The 19,702-nt window shown below is 40.2% G+C and overlaps 1 protein-coding gene across 2 annotated transcripts; it reads left to right on the top strand.

Annotated features, from left to right (window-relative positions):
- Positions 1–26: 26 nt before the first annotated feature.
- On the top strand, positions 27–17,959 carry NFYB (nuclear transcription factor Y subunit beta). 2 transcript variants are annotated; one of them, XM_059402211.1, is made up of 8 exons: positions 27–201; positions 2,771–2,857; positions 9,115–9,208; positions 10,619–10,749; positions 12,866–13,063; positions 14,344–14,425; positions 15,351–15,430; positions 16,149–17,959. In XM_059402211.1, the coding sequence occupies exons 2-8, from the start codon at positions 2,852–2,854 to the stop codon at positions 16,179–16,181; spliced, it is 624 nt and encodes a 207-aa protein (XP_059258194.1). In that variant the 5' UTR covers positions 27–201; positions 2,771–2,851; the 3' UTR covers positions 16,182–17,959. The 2 variants fall into 2 exon arrangements, with proteins under 2 accessions (XP_059258194.1, XP_059258195.1); XM_059402212.1 differs by lacking the exon at positions 27–201 and adding an exon at positions 787–1,018.
- The last annotated feature ends 1,743 nt before the right edge of the window (positions 17,960–19,702 follow it).

The following is a 19,702-nucleotide window of genomic DNA, read 5'->3' on the forward strand; positions in this document are numbered from 1 at the left end:
GGCAGGGGCGGGGCCGGGGCGGGCGGGCACGCGGGAGGCGCGGAGGGAGGGTGTCGCGCCGAGGGAAGCGGCCCGCGGCGGAGGGAGGGGAGGCCGAGTCCTGGAAGCGGAGCTCCGCGCTGGGACTGGTTCCTTCGCAGCCATTTTCTGTCCAACCAAACAGCCGATTGGAGACGGGAGCCAACCAGGGCTGCATTGGAGGTTTGTGTCTCGCTTCGGCCAATGATCGCTCCTAAACCGACTCCACTTTAGCTCGAATGAAATGTCCGTCTCCTCCCGGCGCCGTCCCCGCCGCCAACGCTGCCGCGGCCGGGGCCACTCGCCTTCCTCCCGCCCGCCCTCCCGCCCGGGGCCGGGGCCGGGCCGGCGCCTGCGAGGCCGCTCCCGCTGCGGGCCCGGCCGGGGAGCGGGCGCGGGGCCGCGGCGCGGCTCTTTGTGCTCCGGGCCGACGAGCGGCGGGACTCGGGCCAGGCCGCCTCCTGCTCTCCGCCGCCGAGCTCCGGGCCCGAGGCCGAGGAGGGGGCGCCGGGGCCCCCTCGGGCCCGCTCTCGGCGGCGCCCCGCCCGGCTCCATTTTGTGCGGGCAGCCGAGCGGGGGGCACTGGCCCGGACCCCGGTTCCGACCCTGCGCCCTTGGCCGGGCTGCCGCGCGGAGTCCCCGGGGGCGCCCCCCTCCCGCCCGCTCTCCCGCCCGCCGGCCCGCGGGGGCATGGCAGGGCCGGGCCGCTTTGTCTGCCCCGGCGCCCCGAGCGGGCGGGAGGGCGGCCGGCAGGCGTTGGGCGCGGGCCCGGGGCCTGGGCGGGCGAGTCGGGGGATGCGCGCCAGGGGCGGTCGCCCCGCACCGGCGGGACTGACAGTCGGCCGGGCCGGGCGGTGGGGCCGGGGCCAGCCCGCGCACCTTCGTGGGGAGGAAGCCAGGTCCCCGGGAGGAAGGAGTGGATTTGGTTTCCCCGCAGTCTGGCTTCCACGTAAAGAATGCAGCCATCTGGCGGCTTGCGGTCCCTGGACTTGCCCCGAAGGTGGGAAGGAAGCCTTTCGGATTGGACTAAGGTTTTAATCTTCGGTGGGAGGCGGGGAGGATCTGCCGGGCCTGAGGAGCGGTAGTCTTCGAGAACAAAGAATTACAGAGCACCCACAAGTCGTAATCTTGGCCAAAGTACTGTAACAAGATAATTTAAACAAGGTTAGGTAGCCTACGACCTTAAAAAAAAAATAGCATCCCACTAACCCGCATGGACTCCACGGTGCCCTGGTTCGTGCCACGAATCCCTGGGGTGGTTTGGGCTTTCTTAGTACGGAAACTAATCGGCAAAATAAAGTGGTAAGATAAACTGATCGATAGAAGTGGCATTAATAAATAAGGGTTTTATTTGTAAAGTATTGAAAGTTTAACCAGAATTCCTTAAAAGGCGATTATTCCTTCCCCGCACTGCTCCTGTAGCTTAATTTAAGGATTCTATTGATGCAAAACTCTGGTTGTTGATGCCAGAGAATGGAGGGTGGAGGAAGGGTCTGCTGCTTTTCTTGGATACAAATTTGCATTTCTTCAAACATTAAACAGATGTATGCATTCCCTTGAGCTTTCACATAGATCATAACCTGCCTTTAGGAAAATATATACCATATGAGGTGACAGTGTTTATCTTTAATATATTGACTCTAAATATATACCGAGTCAACTATTTGGGTGAGAGAGTGTGGTGAGGTGTGCCCCCCTCCCCCAAGCAAAATACATAAATGTATATAGCTCCATTTTAAGTATACTGAGGATTTTCTTTTTCAAAGACACCCTTAAAAAAAAAAAAAACGCTTCTAGCCACAAGGAAGGAATCTTCTGGGCAGTCTTGGGGTTAGAAAGAGGACAATATTTTAAAAAGAAATCAGACATTGCTTTTAAGATTATAGCAGAGTAGACCATGTCAGCCAGTCTTTGCTGTCTGGACTGACATTTAAAAAAATTCAGTTCCTGGCTACATTTTTTTTTTCTGTTTACTAGATTTCATGCTTGAATGCATTGCATTATTTTCTCTTCCTTTTAAAATTAACACTGAAAGGATATGTTTTTGTTTTGCCCCTCCCCCCAATTTAATTGCTTCACTTGAAAAAAGGGAAAAGAGCAAATGAGAAATGGAGATTGTAACATTGTAATTGATCCCAATTTATTCAGCTATTTATGCCTTACAGTGAAAATGAAGTGCTATTCAGATGCAATTTTAATCCAAAATGGTGGTGCTTTAAAATGATAAATAAAGGTCCTAATTGATTGTGTTCCATGTATGTTCTCTGGGCAGCATGTATCTTCTTTTCAGTATCATCCGAGGTGTTTAATTTAAAAGCATTGTATTCTGAGATACTCTTCTCCCCTTTTGAGCTTTTGGACTCCCTAAATCTCACTCTAAAATATTAAGAAAATCACTGAAAAATTAAGTTGGGGTGTTTGTGTCTTGGGTGTTAGTATTTTGAAGAATTTAGATGTGTAAAAATTTTTGTCTTGTGCATATAATTTGGGGTGTTGTGACAAATATTTATGATTAACATGACTAAATTCAGGGTTATGTTAGGAAAGCAGTTCCTCCCTGCCGTAGAATTAACTTTTTTGCCAGGTCTCCAAAATATAGCTGCCAGTTTAAGAAACCTTTATTGGGTGCCTGCTTTTTTGCACTCTGTTGAATAAGAATAGTAGGTGAAATTATACACGCTTTTAAAATTTTTACTAGGAAGAAAGCCCGTAGGCAGTACGTTGTTACTACTAATAGATGTTTATCTTCTAGGTTGAAGTTGGGCGAAGATTAGCCCTCCTTTTAGAAAGGTGTTCCTGAACACCGCTGACAACACGGTTCTGACAGTATTTCATGACGGTAAGTATGTCGTACCATTTTGGTTATTAACTAGATTTGAACAATAATTAGCTGGAAATAAAATTATACCTAATGTCTCACTGGAGATCCCAAGCAGAATGAATGTCCTTCAAGTCTAGACAGACAGTATGTCCACTCACTCATTCCTGTTGCTTCTTTCTTTTTAGGGACTTGTATGTATTGTTTCCTGTGGGCCCCTAAGTGCTGTGGAGACTACGAGATAAAAAGCTTGTTCCAGCTCTTAAGAGGCTTGTCTGTTTTGCTAGAAGGGCTTCAGTGGAACTGAATGCTTAGAGGACAATTGTGCAGGGAATGGAACATGTTAGTTCTAAGGGTGGCAGAGATGAAAAGACCAGTGGTGTGGTAGGCCTGGGTAGTTGGGACTGTCTTGGACTTAGCCTTGAAGGAAAAGTGGGATTTGGATAGTGGAGGGTATCACCGAAAGCAAAAGCCTGAAGGCAGGGATGAGTAACTGATGTTTAGGGCATGGGGAGTAGATTTGCATCATCCAAGTGGAGATTTCATAGCATAATTTAGTGCGAGATACCACTTTTCCTGTCTGGATACTTAGTTCTGAATCTGCTACTATATTTGTGATGTCAGGCATGTTACAACTTCCTTGAGCCATGACTCATGCCTCAGCCCTAAAATTAAAGAGCTGTACCTGGTGATCCTTAAATAAGGCACATTCTAGCACTAAGATTTTTATCAGCCCTGAAGAGAGAGTTGGAGACAAGTTTAGTTAAGTGGGGGATCCACTCATGAAAAGCCGTGGAAAAACTAGGTTTGGATTTGACGCTGAAGACTTTTAGAATGTTCCAGGGTCAGGCGCTATAGAAACGGTATTCGAGTGAGATCTGTCTTAAAACAATATGTACCCTGGTAGGTTTGATAGTAATGCAGTGGCAGGAGAGAAAGGAAGGGCATATCCAGGAAACTTACTACAAGAAGTGGAACTTGGAGGAGACAGAAGAATCTAAGATGACGTTGGTATAATTAGCCAGGGAGGGTGGGATCCCAGTAGCTAGAAAACAGATGAGGAGCTCTCAGCCACTGCCTCCTTGAAGGACACAGGGAGGTGCGTTTCAGTTTCCAAAATCTTAAGTTGGCAGCGATGGGATATCAGATATGTTCTACGGGCATGGCTCACTGGAGTGGCAGGCAGGATATGGTTGTAGATTTAGGACTTCTGAGCATAGAAGTGGTATTTCATGAGTTCATGAAGAGAGTAAGGGAAGAAACAGGAAAGGATAACCTTGGGTGAAACTAACAACTGGGCTGTGGGGAGAAAAAAATAACTCGGGAAAAGGATATTGTTCAAAATCAAGGGAGAAGAGAATTTCACGAGTACGTGTGGGGTCCTCGGTGGTCAGCACTACTAACAACAGCCAAGTGGGAATGAAGGCAAGATTACTGGCAACTTCCGAGAGCGGGTTCAGCATCCTGGTGGGGTGGAGAAGCGCCGCCAGGAAGCTGCAGTAGGAATGCAGCGATGCATGAGGACCATTGGGGTGACTGTGATCGCTAGCCAAGGCTGTGGCGTGGAATCTCGGTTTTCCAGGGCTGGGTGTACTTCTGTGTGTTCAGTGAGGGAGCGTGAGCGTGTTGAAGAAAGAGCGAAGCAGCTGGTCTGAAGATCCATTAGAGGGAAGGAATCTTCGTGTCACTTCTTATCCTCAAAGAGATAAAAAGGAATTGGTCCAGAGAACAGGTGAAAGGGGTTATGTGAGAGAGAAAAACCATGCCTGGAAAGAAGGGTGAGCACTGTATTTGAAGAGACAAAAATAATATTAGGTTATGTTTGTTGAGTTCTTATTATATATCATACACTTTGCTAAGTGCTTTTTATATAATAACTTCACTTCTCATAGCAACTCCATCTTAAAAATGGGGAAGCTGAAGCACTAAGAGGACAGTAAGTAAAGACATACAGCTCGTAAGTGGGGAGCCCAGCCTCAACCTGGGTGGTCTGCCCAAAGGGCCCATGATTGCTCTTGATCCTGAACCCCAAACCATGTGTATTGCTTATATCCCACAGATAATGTTCTGGCTCGAGAAGCAACTTTAAATGTTTTTAATATACAGTCATTAGACCTGGAATTTAGAGAGGCCAAAGTATAGATTTAGGCTTATGGACTATAGGAAAAACTATTAGGAACAAATACTGTAAAGTAGTTGGCATCGGAGACTCTGGATTTAAATCCCATTTACTCTGTCACCTTTGGCAAGTCATTAGCCTTCTATAACCTCAATTTTCTCATCTGCTTCACAGGGTCGTGAACAGTGCAGGAGATATTTAGAAAGTGCTCAATAAATGTTAAACATACTAAAGAGGGAACTATTTCCCGCATTTGCAACAAATTATTAGTGTAATTTAAATACTGCTACATCACCAAATTATTGTATTAGCCAGCCAACCATTGATTTCACATAATATTTTAGAAAACAATATCAGTTCAGCTAAGTAAACAGAATAGTCAGTCACATTAGTTTAATGGGGTTGAACTACTCTTTGTCCGTAGTTACCAGTTTCCTTGGATCTAGTGATTGGCTGTTTCACCCATTGTCTCATCGCTCTCCTGCATGCCCTCCCCTCTTTGCTGTCTGGATAAGGCCCAGCACTTGAGCTTCCCTCCTCTTTCCCCAGCTGCGGATGTGTCATGACTGTGCCCCTGCACATTCGTGGTCACTGGCTCCAGCTCGGCTCTCGCTGCCCAGTGCTCCCATGCCCTGCCTTCCCTGTTCTCTGTCTCTGCAGCTGCAAGAAGCCCAGCAGCATCCCCTCGGCCCTTCCTCTGGTTCATTTTCACTCAGTTACCAGGTCTGTTGATTTGACCTCCTGCAAGGCTCTTTCCTCTGCTCCCCTTGATCTCCACAGCTGTTGTCCTGGACCTGTCTGGGGAATGAATGTTCACCATCTTGCCTGGATTCATGCTCTGACTGCAGCTTCATGGTCCTTCGTGGTCTTCTGCCCTCATTCTTGCTCCTCCATTTCTACACTGGACTGAAGCCAGAGTTTTAGCAGAACTGTGCAAATCAGACTCCCCTTTGATTTGCTCTTGTCCACAAGGCACCGCTTCATCTAGCCTCTTGTTAGTTCATTCTAGTCCACCAGTAGTAGATTTCTGTTTCTTTTGCCTGGAACATTCTTTTCTCATTCTTCCTTGCCTGGCTGATTTCTATCTTTTCATCTATTTAAATGTCATTTCCTGAGACTGCTTCCTTGACTCCCCAGACTAGTGTGGCCCCTTTTGCAATAAGCTCTCAAAGCATATAACAAAACACCTTTGTTTTCCTTAGCGCTCGGTAGTAATTAGTTATTGTAATTATTTAATAGCTATATATAACATTTACTGTGTACTCCTGTTACACTATGCTGAGTCTTTCCATGGTGAGTCCTGTCTGCATTTCACTTGCTCAAGGTCTCATGGCAAGTAAGTAGGAAGGAATTCAAACCAGGTGATAAGATTCCAGAGCCTGTGCCTTGGAAGTGTTAACAGACTACACTCCCCATCCCTTTCCCCTACCACTAGTTTACATAATACTTGTCTCCCCTGCGAGATGAGGACAGAGATCTGGTCTATGTTGTTGACTAGGCTACATCCCCAGCACATAGCACGGACCTGATAAATACCAGGTGCTTACTTGGTAAGTAGTTGTTGACTGGTTTACTTAAAATCTCCAGTCTATTTTGAATATTTTTATAGGAAGTTTAGACCTTGAAAAAGCCTCTGGGATGTATCTAGCAAGTACCTCTGCCTCATTTCCCCACTCATAGTAAATATATATGTGAATGGCTAGCAGATTGTAAGCATCAAAGATGAGGCTTGATTTGTTACCAGGTATCTTGGTGATTCAGAGAAGGGGACACTCATTTTGGGGCAGAATGGGGTAAATCAGAAAGATTTCAGGAGAGTGGGAGAACACTGGGATTAAAGTATGGGGCCGGATTTTACGGTAGAACGATAGGAAGACAGGTGTGACGAAATGACAGAAGAGCTACGGCTTGCTGACCCAGAGACACGCACAGCTAAGTCTGCGACGTGCTGCTTATTCTCAAGAAGGGCGGGTTGGATCACTATCTACCGAGTGCTCAGCTCTTTAGCAGGTTCCCTTTCTTGCATCCTGACAACTCTGAAATACTTTCAGAAGTATTTTTTAGAAGACTGAGGTTTAGAGGCTAATGCTGTGAATCCAAATGGTAATCTTGCTACTAATTCCAGTGTATGACAAGAAAATGTGATTAAAACTTTTTGCCTTTACTACTTTTTTCATGTTATATTTATAAATTAATTGATCCCCCAGACAGATGCCCCATGTCCCACCCCAACAAAGATTTGTTTCCAGTTTTAGGTTCTGAAACAACCACTTTGGTCCTTTCTCCTAAACTGTCATCTCCCTAATCTCCCTTAGGGCATTATGAAAACTAGTTAATTCACAGTTATCTTAATTGAGCTTTCTTTCATGGCTAATAAATCCATCATCCTATCTATTAAAGACCATTCTCGGGGCACCTGGGTGGCTCAGTGGTTTAAGCTTCTGCCTTAGGCTCAGGTCTTGATCTCAGGGTCCTGGGATAGAGTCCCGCATCGGGCTCTCTGCTCAGCAGGGAGCCTGCTTCCCCCTTTCTCTCTGCCTACTTGTGATCTCTCTCTCTCTCTGACAAATAAATAAAATCGTAAAAAAAAAAAAAAAAAAAAGACCATTCTCCTAGTATCTTGTTAGCATTTTAAGATTAAAATAGCGTTTTATTTTTGGGTACTGTTTCACATTAGCTGTTTAAGATGGGGAAGGTGATACTATTTCCATTTTGTATAGAAACACATTTAATGGGTAGTGATGCTGTTTTCAGGGATCAGCAGGAAAGTCAGAATCAGAGCTCACTGACCATTGTTTACTACCTTTTAGAAGCCACTGTGAAGTATCAATAAATAGGTACCTTGTACTTGTGCAAATTATTTAAAGTAGGTGAATTCTTTCTCTAGCTCCTTAGAAAACGACATAGATTATGGAAATATATCTTTATCTACAATTAAACACCAGTCAATAGATGTATCAAAGAATTGTCATGTCATTGAAGACTTGGAAACCGGCGTGCTGTTTTACAAGTAGATGAAAATCCAACAGAGCCAGGAAACATGATGTGGCACACAAGGACTTAAATAGTGCAGTTAATAACATTAAACTTGTTATCAGTGTCCTGGACCTGATAAACATGTGTCTCTTGATTTGGACTGAAAGCATGTATAGATTGTACTTAATTTTTCCTACGCTTTTTATTCAGGTAATGCATTTGCAGTTTTTCCACCCACAGACAGCTAGTCACTTATTGTTTTGAATAGTATTATTTGCAAAGTGGAAAGATTTCCAGGGTTTGCCATGTTGGTGAAATGGAATGAAGACCGTGTAGAGCTTAGGGTGCAGTTTTCTCTAGGTTTTCCCTCTTAGAATTCTTTTAGTTCTGAGCAAACTTAATTAAGCAGGCTTCTTTTAAAAACAGTCATTTTAATTCTCATTTTTGTCTACGGTTATAATTTTACTGTCTTCTTATGCAGATCCCCAGTCTCCCTGACCACCCTCTCCCCTTTTCTTTTTTCTTTAAAGAATCTGAAGGTTGAGGGAGGGGGCAGGAGGGGGGAATTGTGGAGTAGAATTAGAGCTGTTAGGCTGGTTCACAGTAGGGTGTGCTTTCAGGTTGTGTGGTCACAGAGTTGTTCAAGGAATGTGTATGCTTCTCATGCCAAACAGCAGTTTGAACCAAGACATTGCCCCTTGCGGAACTTCTGTGAGACAGCGGAGAAGGTCCGCACAAGAGCAAAAGGATTCGCAAAGACTATCCGGCTGTGGCGGGAGAGTGGAAAGTGATGGAAATCAGTGACTTTAGGGGACTACTAAGCTGACTTTGGCTCTGGTTGTCACTCCAGGGACAAGGAAGGTTGTAAGTCAGGGTTGTCTGCACTCTATGTGAGGATTATGCAATTGCAAAGAAAGAGCTGTGTGTGTTTTAGATTCATTTCCTTGTTTTGCTTCCCTGTTGGTCTTAATGCTTATCACCTACAGAGAGTAGACAGGGGCATTTTGAAACATTGGAAAATTATCGAAAGGTTTCCAAATCAAGAGATATAAATGTTATCTTTTAGTAAGCTTAACGCCTGGAAAACTAATTGACCCATCCTGTGACAGTTTTTGAGTATCGAATTTATTAGATTTTTTTAGATGTTTTATTGAAGAGTATTGCAAAACGTCTTTCCTCATAGATGGATGGCGACAGTGCTACAACAGATGCTTCTCAACTAGGCATCTCTGCGGACTACATCGGAGGAAGCCACTACGTGATACAGCCTCACGACGGTGAGAAAGCCGCAATTAAAGACATTCCCTGGAGAAACAACTTAGTGGAAATTCTAATAATGTGATGTTCCAGGTTACTTTTGTCTTTACGGGAAAATGAGCAATCTTGTGTCAAAGTTCAGTGATAGTCTAAAACAGGGCTGTTTTTATTAGAATAGTCAGCAAAAGAGTGATGAGTTCTGGAAAAGAATTCTAGAAGAGAGTTCTAGAAAAGTATTTTTTTTGTGCACCCGGGTGGCATCCGACTCTTGATATCAGCTCAGATCTTGATCTCAGAGCTGTGAGTTCAAGCCCTTCATTGGGCTCTATGCTGGATGTGGAGCCTACTTTAAAAGAAAAAGTATGCTTTTTGGGGAGTAAGTGGGGGAGGGGGCAGAGGGTGGGACTGGCAAGCCGGCCCCATGCCCAGCACAGGGCCCTATGCACACCCTGAGATCAAGACCTGAGCTGATATAAAGAGTTGGATGTTTAACTGACTGAGCCACCCAGGTGCCCCTTAAGATATACTTTTTGGTAGGCAGTTGGGGGGGGGTGATTAGTTACTTCATCCTGAAACAGATACACGTAAAAATGTAACTTGAAAAAAAAAAATGTAACTTGAATCAGCTTAAGTGCCTAGAAAGAGTATGTATTACTGCATTTAGAGAATACTGCATTTAGTTTAAAAAGGCTGTTACAGGTACTGTGAAAGCTGCAGTTACATCTGAGTCTATATAATTCAAGGATTCACTTTTTGCAAGAACATCGGATCAGTGCTATAGCTTTGTTCAAAAAGTTAGTACATAGTATTAACCCAGTTGGCTCAGTAATGTTCAAGTCCACTTTTTCCATTCTGTGTAAACTTGGCTTTGTATAATATAACCTCGTAATCTGGCGATATGCAAGGAACTATAGGTCATAGTCTATAAATTTTCTAGCTAAGTTATGTAACAAATACTTGTGAGTAATTCTGTGGAAGATGCTATACCGAGTTCTAGGAAGTACACAGAGTTGATCCCTGGCCTAAGGTAGCCGTTATCTAAGAGGGAGCCGTTATCTAAGAGAGAAATAAAAAGAATTACAAAATGTGTCAGAAAAGACACGGAGAAGCACTTTGTGATATTTTGTGAAAGGGGAGATCACTTCTGAAGGTGCTGTGGAGATGCTTTTGAGCATTTTTGCGAACGGGTAGGTAACATTTTATTAGGCAGAGTTGAGGATCAAAGGAGTTGAGGCAGTGGGTTTGAAACTAATGAGTAGATTCAGTTATGGCTGTGACAGAATTATGAAAAGAACTGCTATCCTCCTCCCTAAAAATGATTAGGAAATGAACCAGGATGGTTCTTATCTTAGATCATTTTAGGTAGTCTTCTCTATCTTGAAGTAAAGATGATGAGAAACTTTAAACCTAAGTCATTTTTATTTCCTTAGATACTGAGGACAGCATGAATGATCATGAAGACACAAATGGTTCAAAAGAAAGTTTCAGAGAACAAGATATCTATCTTCCAATTGCAAATGTTGCAAGGATAATGAAAAATGCCATACCTCAAACGGGAAAGGTAATGCGGAGGAGACATTTAACGGGGTTTGTTTTTCCAGGGGAAAGGGGAGCAGAGACCTACGTGAGTGTGTAGTTCTGAGCACGGTCAGCTATTGATTTCAGCCGTTCAGCCTTCCCCAGGTCCAGCAGCTCTTTCAGCCCTACATGTTACTGAGCAGGACTCCATGTGCAGTGTCCCTGCCCCCACGTGAAGCAAATAAAATAGAATGAACCATCTCTTGAAAAACAGGTGCATTATCAGAACTATCAGGTTTGGGCATATGGAGTTGTGACTTCTATAATGTTGCAGCAAAATTGGGTCATTTTGGACTGATATGGAGAAAATCCTTACATTTGGAAGCAACTGTTTTTATATAATCATAAATATTAATGTATATTTAAATTTAACTGGCATTTTTTTTAAGTAGTTCTGTCTTGAGACAGACAGTCATATAGACAGTTATTTTTAACAACTTTATTTTAACTTGTCTCTCTACTCATCACTTGGTCTGAATTAGAAGCCACTTTTTTTATATATTGTATTTCATAATAAACTTTTTTCTCATTGTAGCTTATAAAGTGCTTACGAAAGTAATAAAGCTCACAAAGAAATATAGTATTAGGCAAAGCCTATAAGTTCCAGTATGAGAGGTCCTCCTTACGCTTTGAGGGGAAATAAAGCACACTGCTGATTACGGTTCACTGCTGATTACGGTTTCTGTTGCTAGCCCTGTGCTGCCCTGTACCTCAGGCCACGGGCCCCAGATGGTTCTTGAGCACTTGAAATGTGGCAAGTCTGAATTAAGATGTGCTGTATATGTAAAACAGAACTTCAGATTGTGCAGGCTTAGTATGAAAAAAATAATTAAAATACCTCAGTTTTAAAATGGATTCTCTGGGTGCCTGGGTGGCTCAGTTGGTTAATTGGCTGCCTTTGGCTCAGGTCATGATCTCAGGGTTCTGGGATCGAGTCCCACATTGGGCTTCCTGCTTCTCCCTCTCCCTCTACTCCTCCTCCCTGCTCATGCTCTCTCAAATAAATAAATAAAATCTTAAAAAAAAAAAAATGAATCCATTTTATCCTCTGTTTAAATGATAATATTTTGGGGGCGCCTGGGTGGCTCAGTGGGTTAAGGCCTCTGCCTTTGGCTCAGGTCATGATCCCAGGGTCCTGGGATCGAGCCCTGCATCGGGCTCTCTGCTCCGCAGGGATCCTGCTTCCTCCTCTTTCTCTGCCTGCCTCTCTGCCTACCTGTGATCTCTGTCTTTCAAATAAATAAATAAAATCTTAAAAAAAAATGATAATATTTTGGAGATGTTGGGCTGAATAAAATATATTATTAAAATTAATTTTACCTTTTTATTTAAAAGATTATTTGTTTATTTGACAGACAGAGATCACAAGTAGGCATGTAGCTCCAGGTTGTAAATAGGCATGGAGGTAGAAGACAGTATGCTTCAGCAAGCATTTTTGTTGTTCCATTAGAAGTGGCTTTGGAATTGCATGCTTTAATTCATTAGAGTTTGGCTTTGAAACCCCACACCCTTAAAAGAAGAATTGCTTTTAAAATGAAGTCACAGGTGTGTGCTGCTTTTCTAATAACCTCAAAACCTGTACCTGACACTTGGTATCTTCAGTAATAAAAATGTCACCAGATGTCATTATTTTATTCTCTTGTAAACCTTACATGAATTCAGTGTTTTGTCTTTTAAAAATTTTCTGGTGTCCTTATTTGTGGAAATGCTAGGGCAGAGGAGTGATACCTGAGTCTAGCCCACAGTAGACTACATATACCATGGGTCTGATTTTCTTGGGGCATTTGCTTAGTAAGATTTCATCTTTATGGGATGGTAGGGACATCCAGTGATTGCTTTTTTACCTAAATTATACCTGTTTTCGGAGAAGAGTTGTCAGAGCTTCTCTTACTGGTATTCGAGTTTTTATTCTTACTCCAAGTGTTGGAATTTTGATAGCACACATTGTGTCAATGTAATTAGTGTATTATTTCAGAGATGAGATGTTAACAGCCACGAACTGAAATTCGTATTCTTCTGAATAGCTTTTTATTTTTGCAGGTTGTTAGGAACGGGATGGTGATAGTCCCTGCAAATTTACCTGTGGTTTTTCTCTTCAGATTGCAAAAGATGCCAAAGAATGTGTTCAAGAATGTGTAAGTGAGTTCATCAGCTTTATAACATCTGAAGCAAGTGAAAGATGCCATCAAGAGAAACGGAAGACAATCAATGGAGAAGATATTCTCTTTGCCATGTCAACCTTAGGCTTTGACAGTTATGTAGAACCTCTAAAATTATACCTTCAGAAATTCAGAGAGGTAAGTAGAATGCCTTCCATTATGCCTTTAAGAAACTAAGATATACTAGTCACTTTAACTTTTTAAATGTATCATTTATCAGAAGAAGTATGTAATCACTTAGATTACTGTATTTAAATAGTATGTCCTTTCTTTTTCCCTTTGTTACTGATGACATCATAGTTGTGTAATGATTGAGAGCCTGGACTCTGGATTCCAGCCACCTGAGGCTGAGTCCCAGTTCCACCACATGAGACCTTGGGCAGATTACTTAAATACGTTAAGCCTTGGTATCCTGGTCTGTAAAGTTGGGTTAGTAATAATACCTATCTCCCAGGGTTATTGAGAAATAAAATAACCTATGTACAGCCCTTAGCTTGGCATGTAGTGAGCACTCTGTGATGGTAACACATGCTGTGGTTATCATTCATTTAAAAGAGGTAGCACCTCAAAGCTTGGGGCCTTCTAGATAAGAAAAAGGGAATTCTAACTGTATCCCTTTCTTACTAAATTCTGCATTTCCTTTTGGGTTTATCTTTGCCCATTGTATGAATTTTGTGAAAATAAATTGAGATCAGTGTATTTATTTCCACACTCCAACTTGATATAGGATTCACATTGGTTTCAAAATACTTCCTTAATAGCTTTAATGTTAGAATCCTATTGAATTAGTGTTGTATATGTCGTCAAATGATTAAAGTAGGAAGAGAATGTATAACTTCTTCACAGTACTTTTCCAAATCTTTTGCATCATAGAATCTTAGAGTGAGTGGACAAAAACCTAGAGCTCTTTGGTCCAACCTGTAATTTTGATTTAGGAATTTAAAACTTTAAACTTGCTGTTATAGGACTGCCCATTTGGCTCAGAGCCATATATATGTATGTATACATATATACATATATATGTATATGTATATGTATATATAGTTAAGAGATAATTTGGATCATTTATAGTAGATTTTTGAGCTGAATATTTATAGTATTTTGCAGACTACTTCATCTATAAGTAGACTTCTATTTTCCTTTTGATGTATTTTGGAATTAGAATAATTTATTTTTATCCATAAATATTTTAGATTTTCTAGGTCATTACTAACACTGTCTTGTGATGATTACTGCTTATATAAAAAGTTAGCATTTTGAAGGGCCTCTTCATATGTAATTAACCAGAAGTGTAAATAAATACTCTGTGCAGTGTTTGTAATAATAGAAGCTCCTAATTTTAGGAAATAAGCATTTTCATCTAGAAAACAGTACCTTTTGAATACCAGTGATTACTTTTTTGATTTTTCCTTCTCTAGGCTATGAAAGGAGAGAAAGGAATTGGTGGAACAGTCACAGCTACAGATGGACTAAGTGAAGAACTCACAGAGGAAGCATTTAGTAAGCAGTGTTATGATACATTTATGCAACTAAATTTGTTCATATAATTCATGTAGTTAGCAGTTATTAATACTAAATGTAATGGTACTTTTGGAATATCAGCCCTGAGTATTTTGACACAGCACTATTTTGAATAGTTCTTATTAGTTCATGCCCTCATGTTCGAAGTCCGTGAGGGGTAAGCATAGAAATTTAAATTCTGCAGACGTTACAATCTTTCAGCCATAGTTCTGATTTCCATAGCCCCTAGTTTTTGGTTTACGATTCACACGAGATAGGAATGTTGAGAATTATAGCTTGTAATGTAAAATCTTGCGATTGAAATTAATTTGAATTGAAGGGTGTTTAAAGAAACTGAATAGGGGTGCCTGGCTGGCTCCATTGGAGGAGCATATGACTCTTGATTTCGGGGTTGTGAGTTTGGGCCCCATGTTGGGTGTAGAGATTACTTAAAAATAAAAAATCTTCAAAAAAAAAAAAGAATGTTGTCATATTGATTAAATAAAAAGTCTGCGGTGATTCTGTTTCTCATTTAAAATTTATAGATATATTTTGTATTTCTCGTACATAAAATACATGCTGCTTAGTTCCTGTAAGTGTTGCTCCCAGCTAAGCCTCATGGTATAGGTCTGCTTATGAATTAGAAACCCCATCCAGTCTCTGCAGATTTGTACACATGGGCAGTCAGCTAAGTATATTTTAGAGAAATGAAGATTGAGAAAATTGAACACTTGAAGTAGGAAAAATGTGCTTTTTAGGGAGCTTTTTTTTTAAATGCTAAATTTGAGGGTTTATGATTTTTTTCAAGATGATTTTGATTAGTGACAGAATTGTCATTAGACTTGCATGGCGTGACTTTTGGGTTCAGACCCAAAGAGGAGATGCGATTCTTTTCCTGGTTTAACTTTTCTTTTTTGTCTTCTAGCTAACCAGTTACCAGCTGGCTTAATAACTGCAGATGGTCAACAACAAAATGTTATGGTTTATACAACGTCGTATCAACAGGTAAAATACAACTTTCTTTGTAGCTTAAATTATTTAAAAAATTGATTGTACCCATTGATTTTTATCATAGGTAGCTAATTTCAGCACATCACAGTTGACCCTTGAACAACATGGGTTTGAACTGCACTGGTCCACTTAAGTGCAGAGTTTTTACAGTACCATAGGTGTGGTTTTCTCTTCCTTATGATTTTCTTAATAACATTTACTTTTTTCTAGTGTCGTTGTAAGAATACAGTATATAATACATATACAAAATATGTGTTAATTGACTGTTTATGTTCTGGGTAAGGCTTCTGGTCAACAGTAGGCTGTTAAGTTTTTGGAGGGGTCAGAAGTTATGTGAGGATTTTCAGTTGTGCAGTTTGGCACCCCTAACCCCTGTGTTGTTCAAGGACCGGACTGTATTATTATTAAGGACCCGATAAAGAAGGTTGTTAGAAATTGCTTTCTCAAAATATGTAATTGTGTATTCTCTTACGGATTAAAAATAGGTACACACATACTCATATTTGCATAGATTTCTAGGAAGATGCATAAGAAGTTATTAAGTAGCTCCCTTGGGCAGACAGAATGGAGATTTGGAGTGGGAAGTAGACTTAATTTTCATTGTCTATTGTTTTTACTCTTTGAATGTTTATGTTATTTTTAAAATATATATTTTGTTTTAAAAATATATTTTTTTCTTTAATTCTGCTCAATCTAAATTTTCTGACCTTAGATTTCTGGTGTTCAACAAATTCAGTTTTCATGATCTGAAGAAATGATGGCATGGGGAGTGGAGAGAAGGGAAAGAGTCTGTACGATTCTGGCAACAGAGACATCGAGAAGGAAGTGACTGGGGAAACGATGTCTCTTTGTATATTAAATAGCTGTAATGTAGCTTCCTGATGCTTGACTAATTGAGGTGTTAATTCTGACTTGAGAATCTTTTTCATGAATGATTTTAAAGAAAAATTTGGATTTTAAAGGTATTAAAATATTTTTGTTTTGTACGAGAGTTTGTTGCTCTGTATGACTCCTGTATGCATTGTATATTGCAATTTATTACTGTCAGAGATTTGTAGACAGTTTCTTATTTTCATATTGAATCATGTTACTTTTGTAATTCAAGTAAGCAGCTGGGTTAATTCATGATGTTTGCCCTTTTAATAAAATATAAGGGTAGAGTTCATTTTGAATGCAAGTTGCCTTTATTATACATTTGAGTTTGTCTTGGTTATATAATACCTTGCATGGTAACCTAGCTAGATTTTTAGCATTTGCCATATTTATTAAAATTAATTTTTTGTAAAACATACATAGCTTAAGCAGTACCATTTTTAAAAAAATGTAATTGAAAAATTAAGTGTGAATGCAGAAGCAAACATTGTCTGCCCTATTAAACTTGGTGCCCAGTAACAGTGTTTACACTGTTCATTGTGCCTGTTAAGATAGTTTTAGTTTATTGGGGCTTTTGTTAAGACCAGATTTGTTTCTGAGTCAATTATGAGTGTTGGAATTCATTTAAGTTTAATGTAGTCCTACTGCTCTTGAAATGGTGCCCTTTTCATTTTTATATGATTTTTTCCGAAGCATATCTTCAAATACTATAGTATCCTCTTCCAGAAGAGGAATTTTATAGTCTGATGGTAAATGTCCTCATTTTACCTTTTTAATTGAAGTGTCAAGTTTCCTAATTATACTATGGGAACCAAGAAATATCAGACATCATGGTGTGTATACAGAACCTTCTCTGCATGGGTGAGTGGATGCAGCGGAGAACAGAGTGAATGCTGCGAATGGTGTGAAACAGAAGCCCCAACTTCTAGTGTGCTGTCTTGATCTTTGCAATAAACTAAACTTAGATAATGTAACTTTGTATAATTTAGTAGTATGTACTTGGGTTGTTCCTTTTTTAAAGTGAGGATTTGTATTTTCTCATCTATTCTTTTTGGTGGTAATTAACTTGAGTGTTTTGGGTTTTTTTTAATACCAACAATTGCTATTGTATAGTTTGCCTAAAAGACAATTTAAATGTCATCTTGGAAGGACACTCAAATTTATAAAATAGAAGCAATTTCATAGATGCAGGCTGAACAGAAATATTTTACCTTGCCAGAAGGAGACTGGGGGCACATCTGGGCTAATCTGAGGTTAGTATAACTCCCTCACTATCTTCCCATTGAAAAAATAATCTTCGTTACAGAAAACTCAAATAGGCAAAAAAGGGGAGGGTTTTAAGCAAAATCAACTATCATCCTATTGTGCTGAAATAACCAATGTTAATATTTTGGTAAATATCATTTGTCCGTTTACTTTGCTAAATATGTATATTTTTATAAAAATGGGCTCATACTTGCATACTGTTTTGTAACCTGCTTTTTTCACTTAATAATATATTGTAAACATCTTTCCCAGGTCATTACATAGTCTTTTATTTTTATTCATTTGTTATTCTGTTGTATGGCTGAACCATAATTTATTTAATCCTCTACTGGACACTTTGACTATATGCATCTTTTCATAGTTATAAAACAACACTTCACTGAATCTTGTGTACATCCATGACTGTTTTCTTAAAATAAATTCTTAGAAGTGAATTGCTAAGTTAAGTTAACAGATACACAAAATTTTAAGGCTTTTGGTATTTCCACGTTAGTGTACTTCTGAAGTAGTTTCCATTCGATCCAGGCAATATATCGGTATAGAACTGATAAAAGCACTTGGTCTTTATCAGATTCTTTCTCTAAAAGTAAAGATTGGGTTATGTTTAATTATCAAGGAATTAGACAACTTAAGATTTATATCAATATAAACCAAATATCTAATTTTAATAATTTGTAGTACTAAAACTTCAGGTGAAATCAGGAACTTTGGGTTGTATGGCTTCTCTCCTCTGAAAGAACATTTGCCTTCTCCATGTGCCAGGTACACACCTTCTGTTTATGCGTGTAGGAGGGAGTGTTGGCTTCTTGGCCTGTGTTGCATTTCACTGAATGTCAGGTTTTCTTCCCCTGGAACTTCTTAAGTAGATAAGCTCCTATGTTAACCTAAGTGTTTTCTTTATAACTTTGTAGTTATTGCTTTTATGAGTATCTGAGAGAGAAATGGGCTTCAGTAACTAAGTCATAAACAGGACTTTAGTAGCTTCTGTCTCTCCCCTCACTGCCTCATAACAGAGCTGCCTGGTCCAGAGAGAATTATAACTTTTTTTAATGCTACCTTCCCAATGTCATATACTTGGGTATGATGATGGATTAAGCTGTATTTTTTTTCCTCCTACAGTGTAATATCTATACAGTATTTTCCTTTCCTCAAAAATATGCCTTATTGCCTCTTTTCTGGATTGCTTTAGTGGGTTAAAGAAATACCAGTTTCCTTTAATAAAGCAAACTGAACATAGTTATGAGGGCCAACTAAAAGGATTTCTGTAGCACTACCAATTAAGCATGATAAATGGAAAAAATAGTTTCTGCCATTTGCCAAGAATAAAATCTTATGGTACAAGATTTTTTTTTAAATTTTTATTGATTTATTTATTTATTTTTAAATATTTTATTTATTTGTCAGAGAGAGAGAGTACACACAAGCAGACAGAGTAGAAGGCAGAGGCAGTGAGAGAAGCAGGCTCCCTGCCTAGCAAGGAGCCTGATGTGGGACTCGATCCCAAGACCCTGGGATCATGACCTGAGCCGAAGGCAGCGGCTTAACCAACTGAGCCACCCAGGCGTCCCGTGGTACAAGATTTTTAAGATCTAAATATTTTCTCTTTAGGGAAAGTTATTTTATCAACAGTCCAAAACAAGACAATATTTGTTGCTCTATGTGATAAAATACATTTCTGAATCATTCAATTGATAACAGGTAAGATCTATACCAAAAACTAGGCTATCCTATCTGTATATTTTTGGTTTCTCTGTATTAGACAACTTATGTATGTTTATGTAATAATTTATGCATATTGACCTTAAACTCATATTAAGTCAGTGTATTCATGAGTAAAAAATAGAACAATCACAACTAATTTTATTTCTTAAGGAACGACACTGTATTGTCTGAAAAATATTCAGGTTTAATTTCTGGTTTCTTTTGAAGCTGCAAAGGTTACTTTCCGTACTTCCCCAAGTTTCACTTTCTCTTACTCTTTACGCTCCAGTCACGCTAGTCTCATGGCTCCTTGTGCCATGGTCTTTGCCTCCTCTGCCCACATATACTTCCCTCTGCCTAGAACATTCTTTCTCTTCCTGTGTCTGGCTAAGTCTCACTCATCCTTCAGGTTTTAGTTTAAGTGTC

This window comes from Mustela nigripes, chromosome 6, assembly GCF_022355385.1.
Source record: "Mustela nigripes isolate SB6536 chromosome 6, MUSNIG.SB6536, whole genome shotgun sequence".
NCBI lineage: Eukaryota > Metazoa > Chordata > Mammalia > Carnivora > Mustelidae > Mustela > Mustela nigripes.

Excerpts from the sequence above, each read along its gene's own strand:
- NFYB (XM_059402211.1), top strand. Across the intron at positions 9,209-10,618 it reads CGTGATACAGCCTCACGACG|ATACTGAGGACAGCATGAAT; the intron begins GTGAGAAAGCCG and ends TTATTTCCTTAG. Across the intron at positions 15,431-16,148 it reads ATACAACGTCGTATCAACAG|ATTTCTGGTGTTCAACAAAT; the intron begins GTAAAATACAAC and ends TTCTGACCTTAG.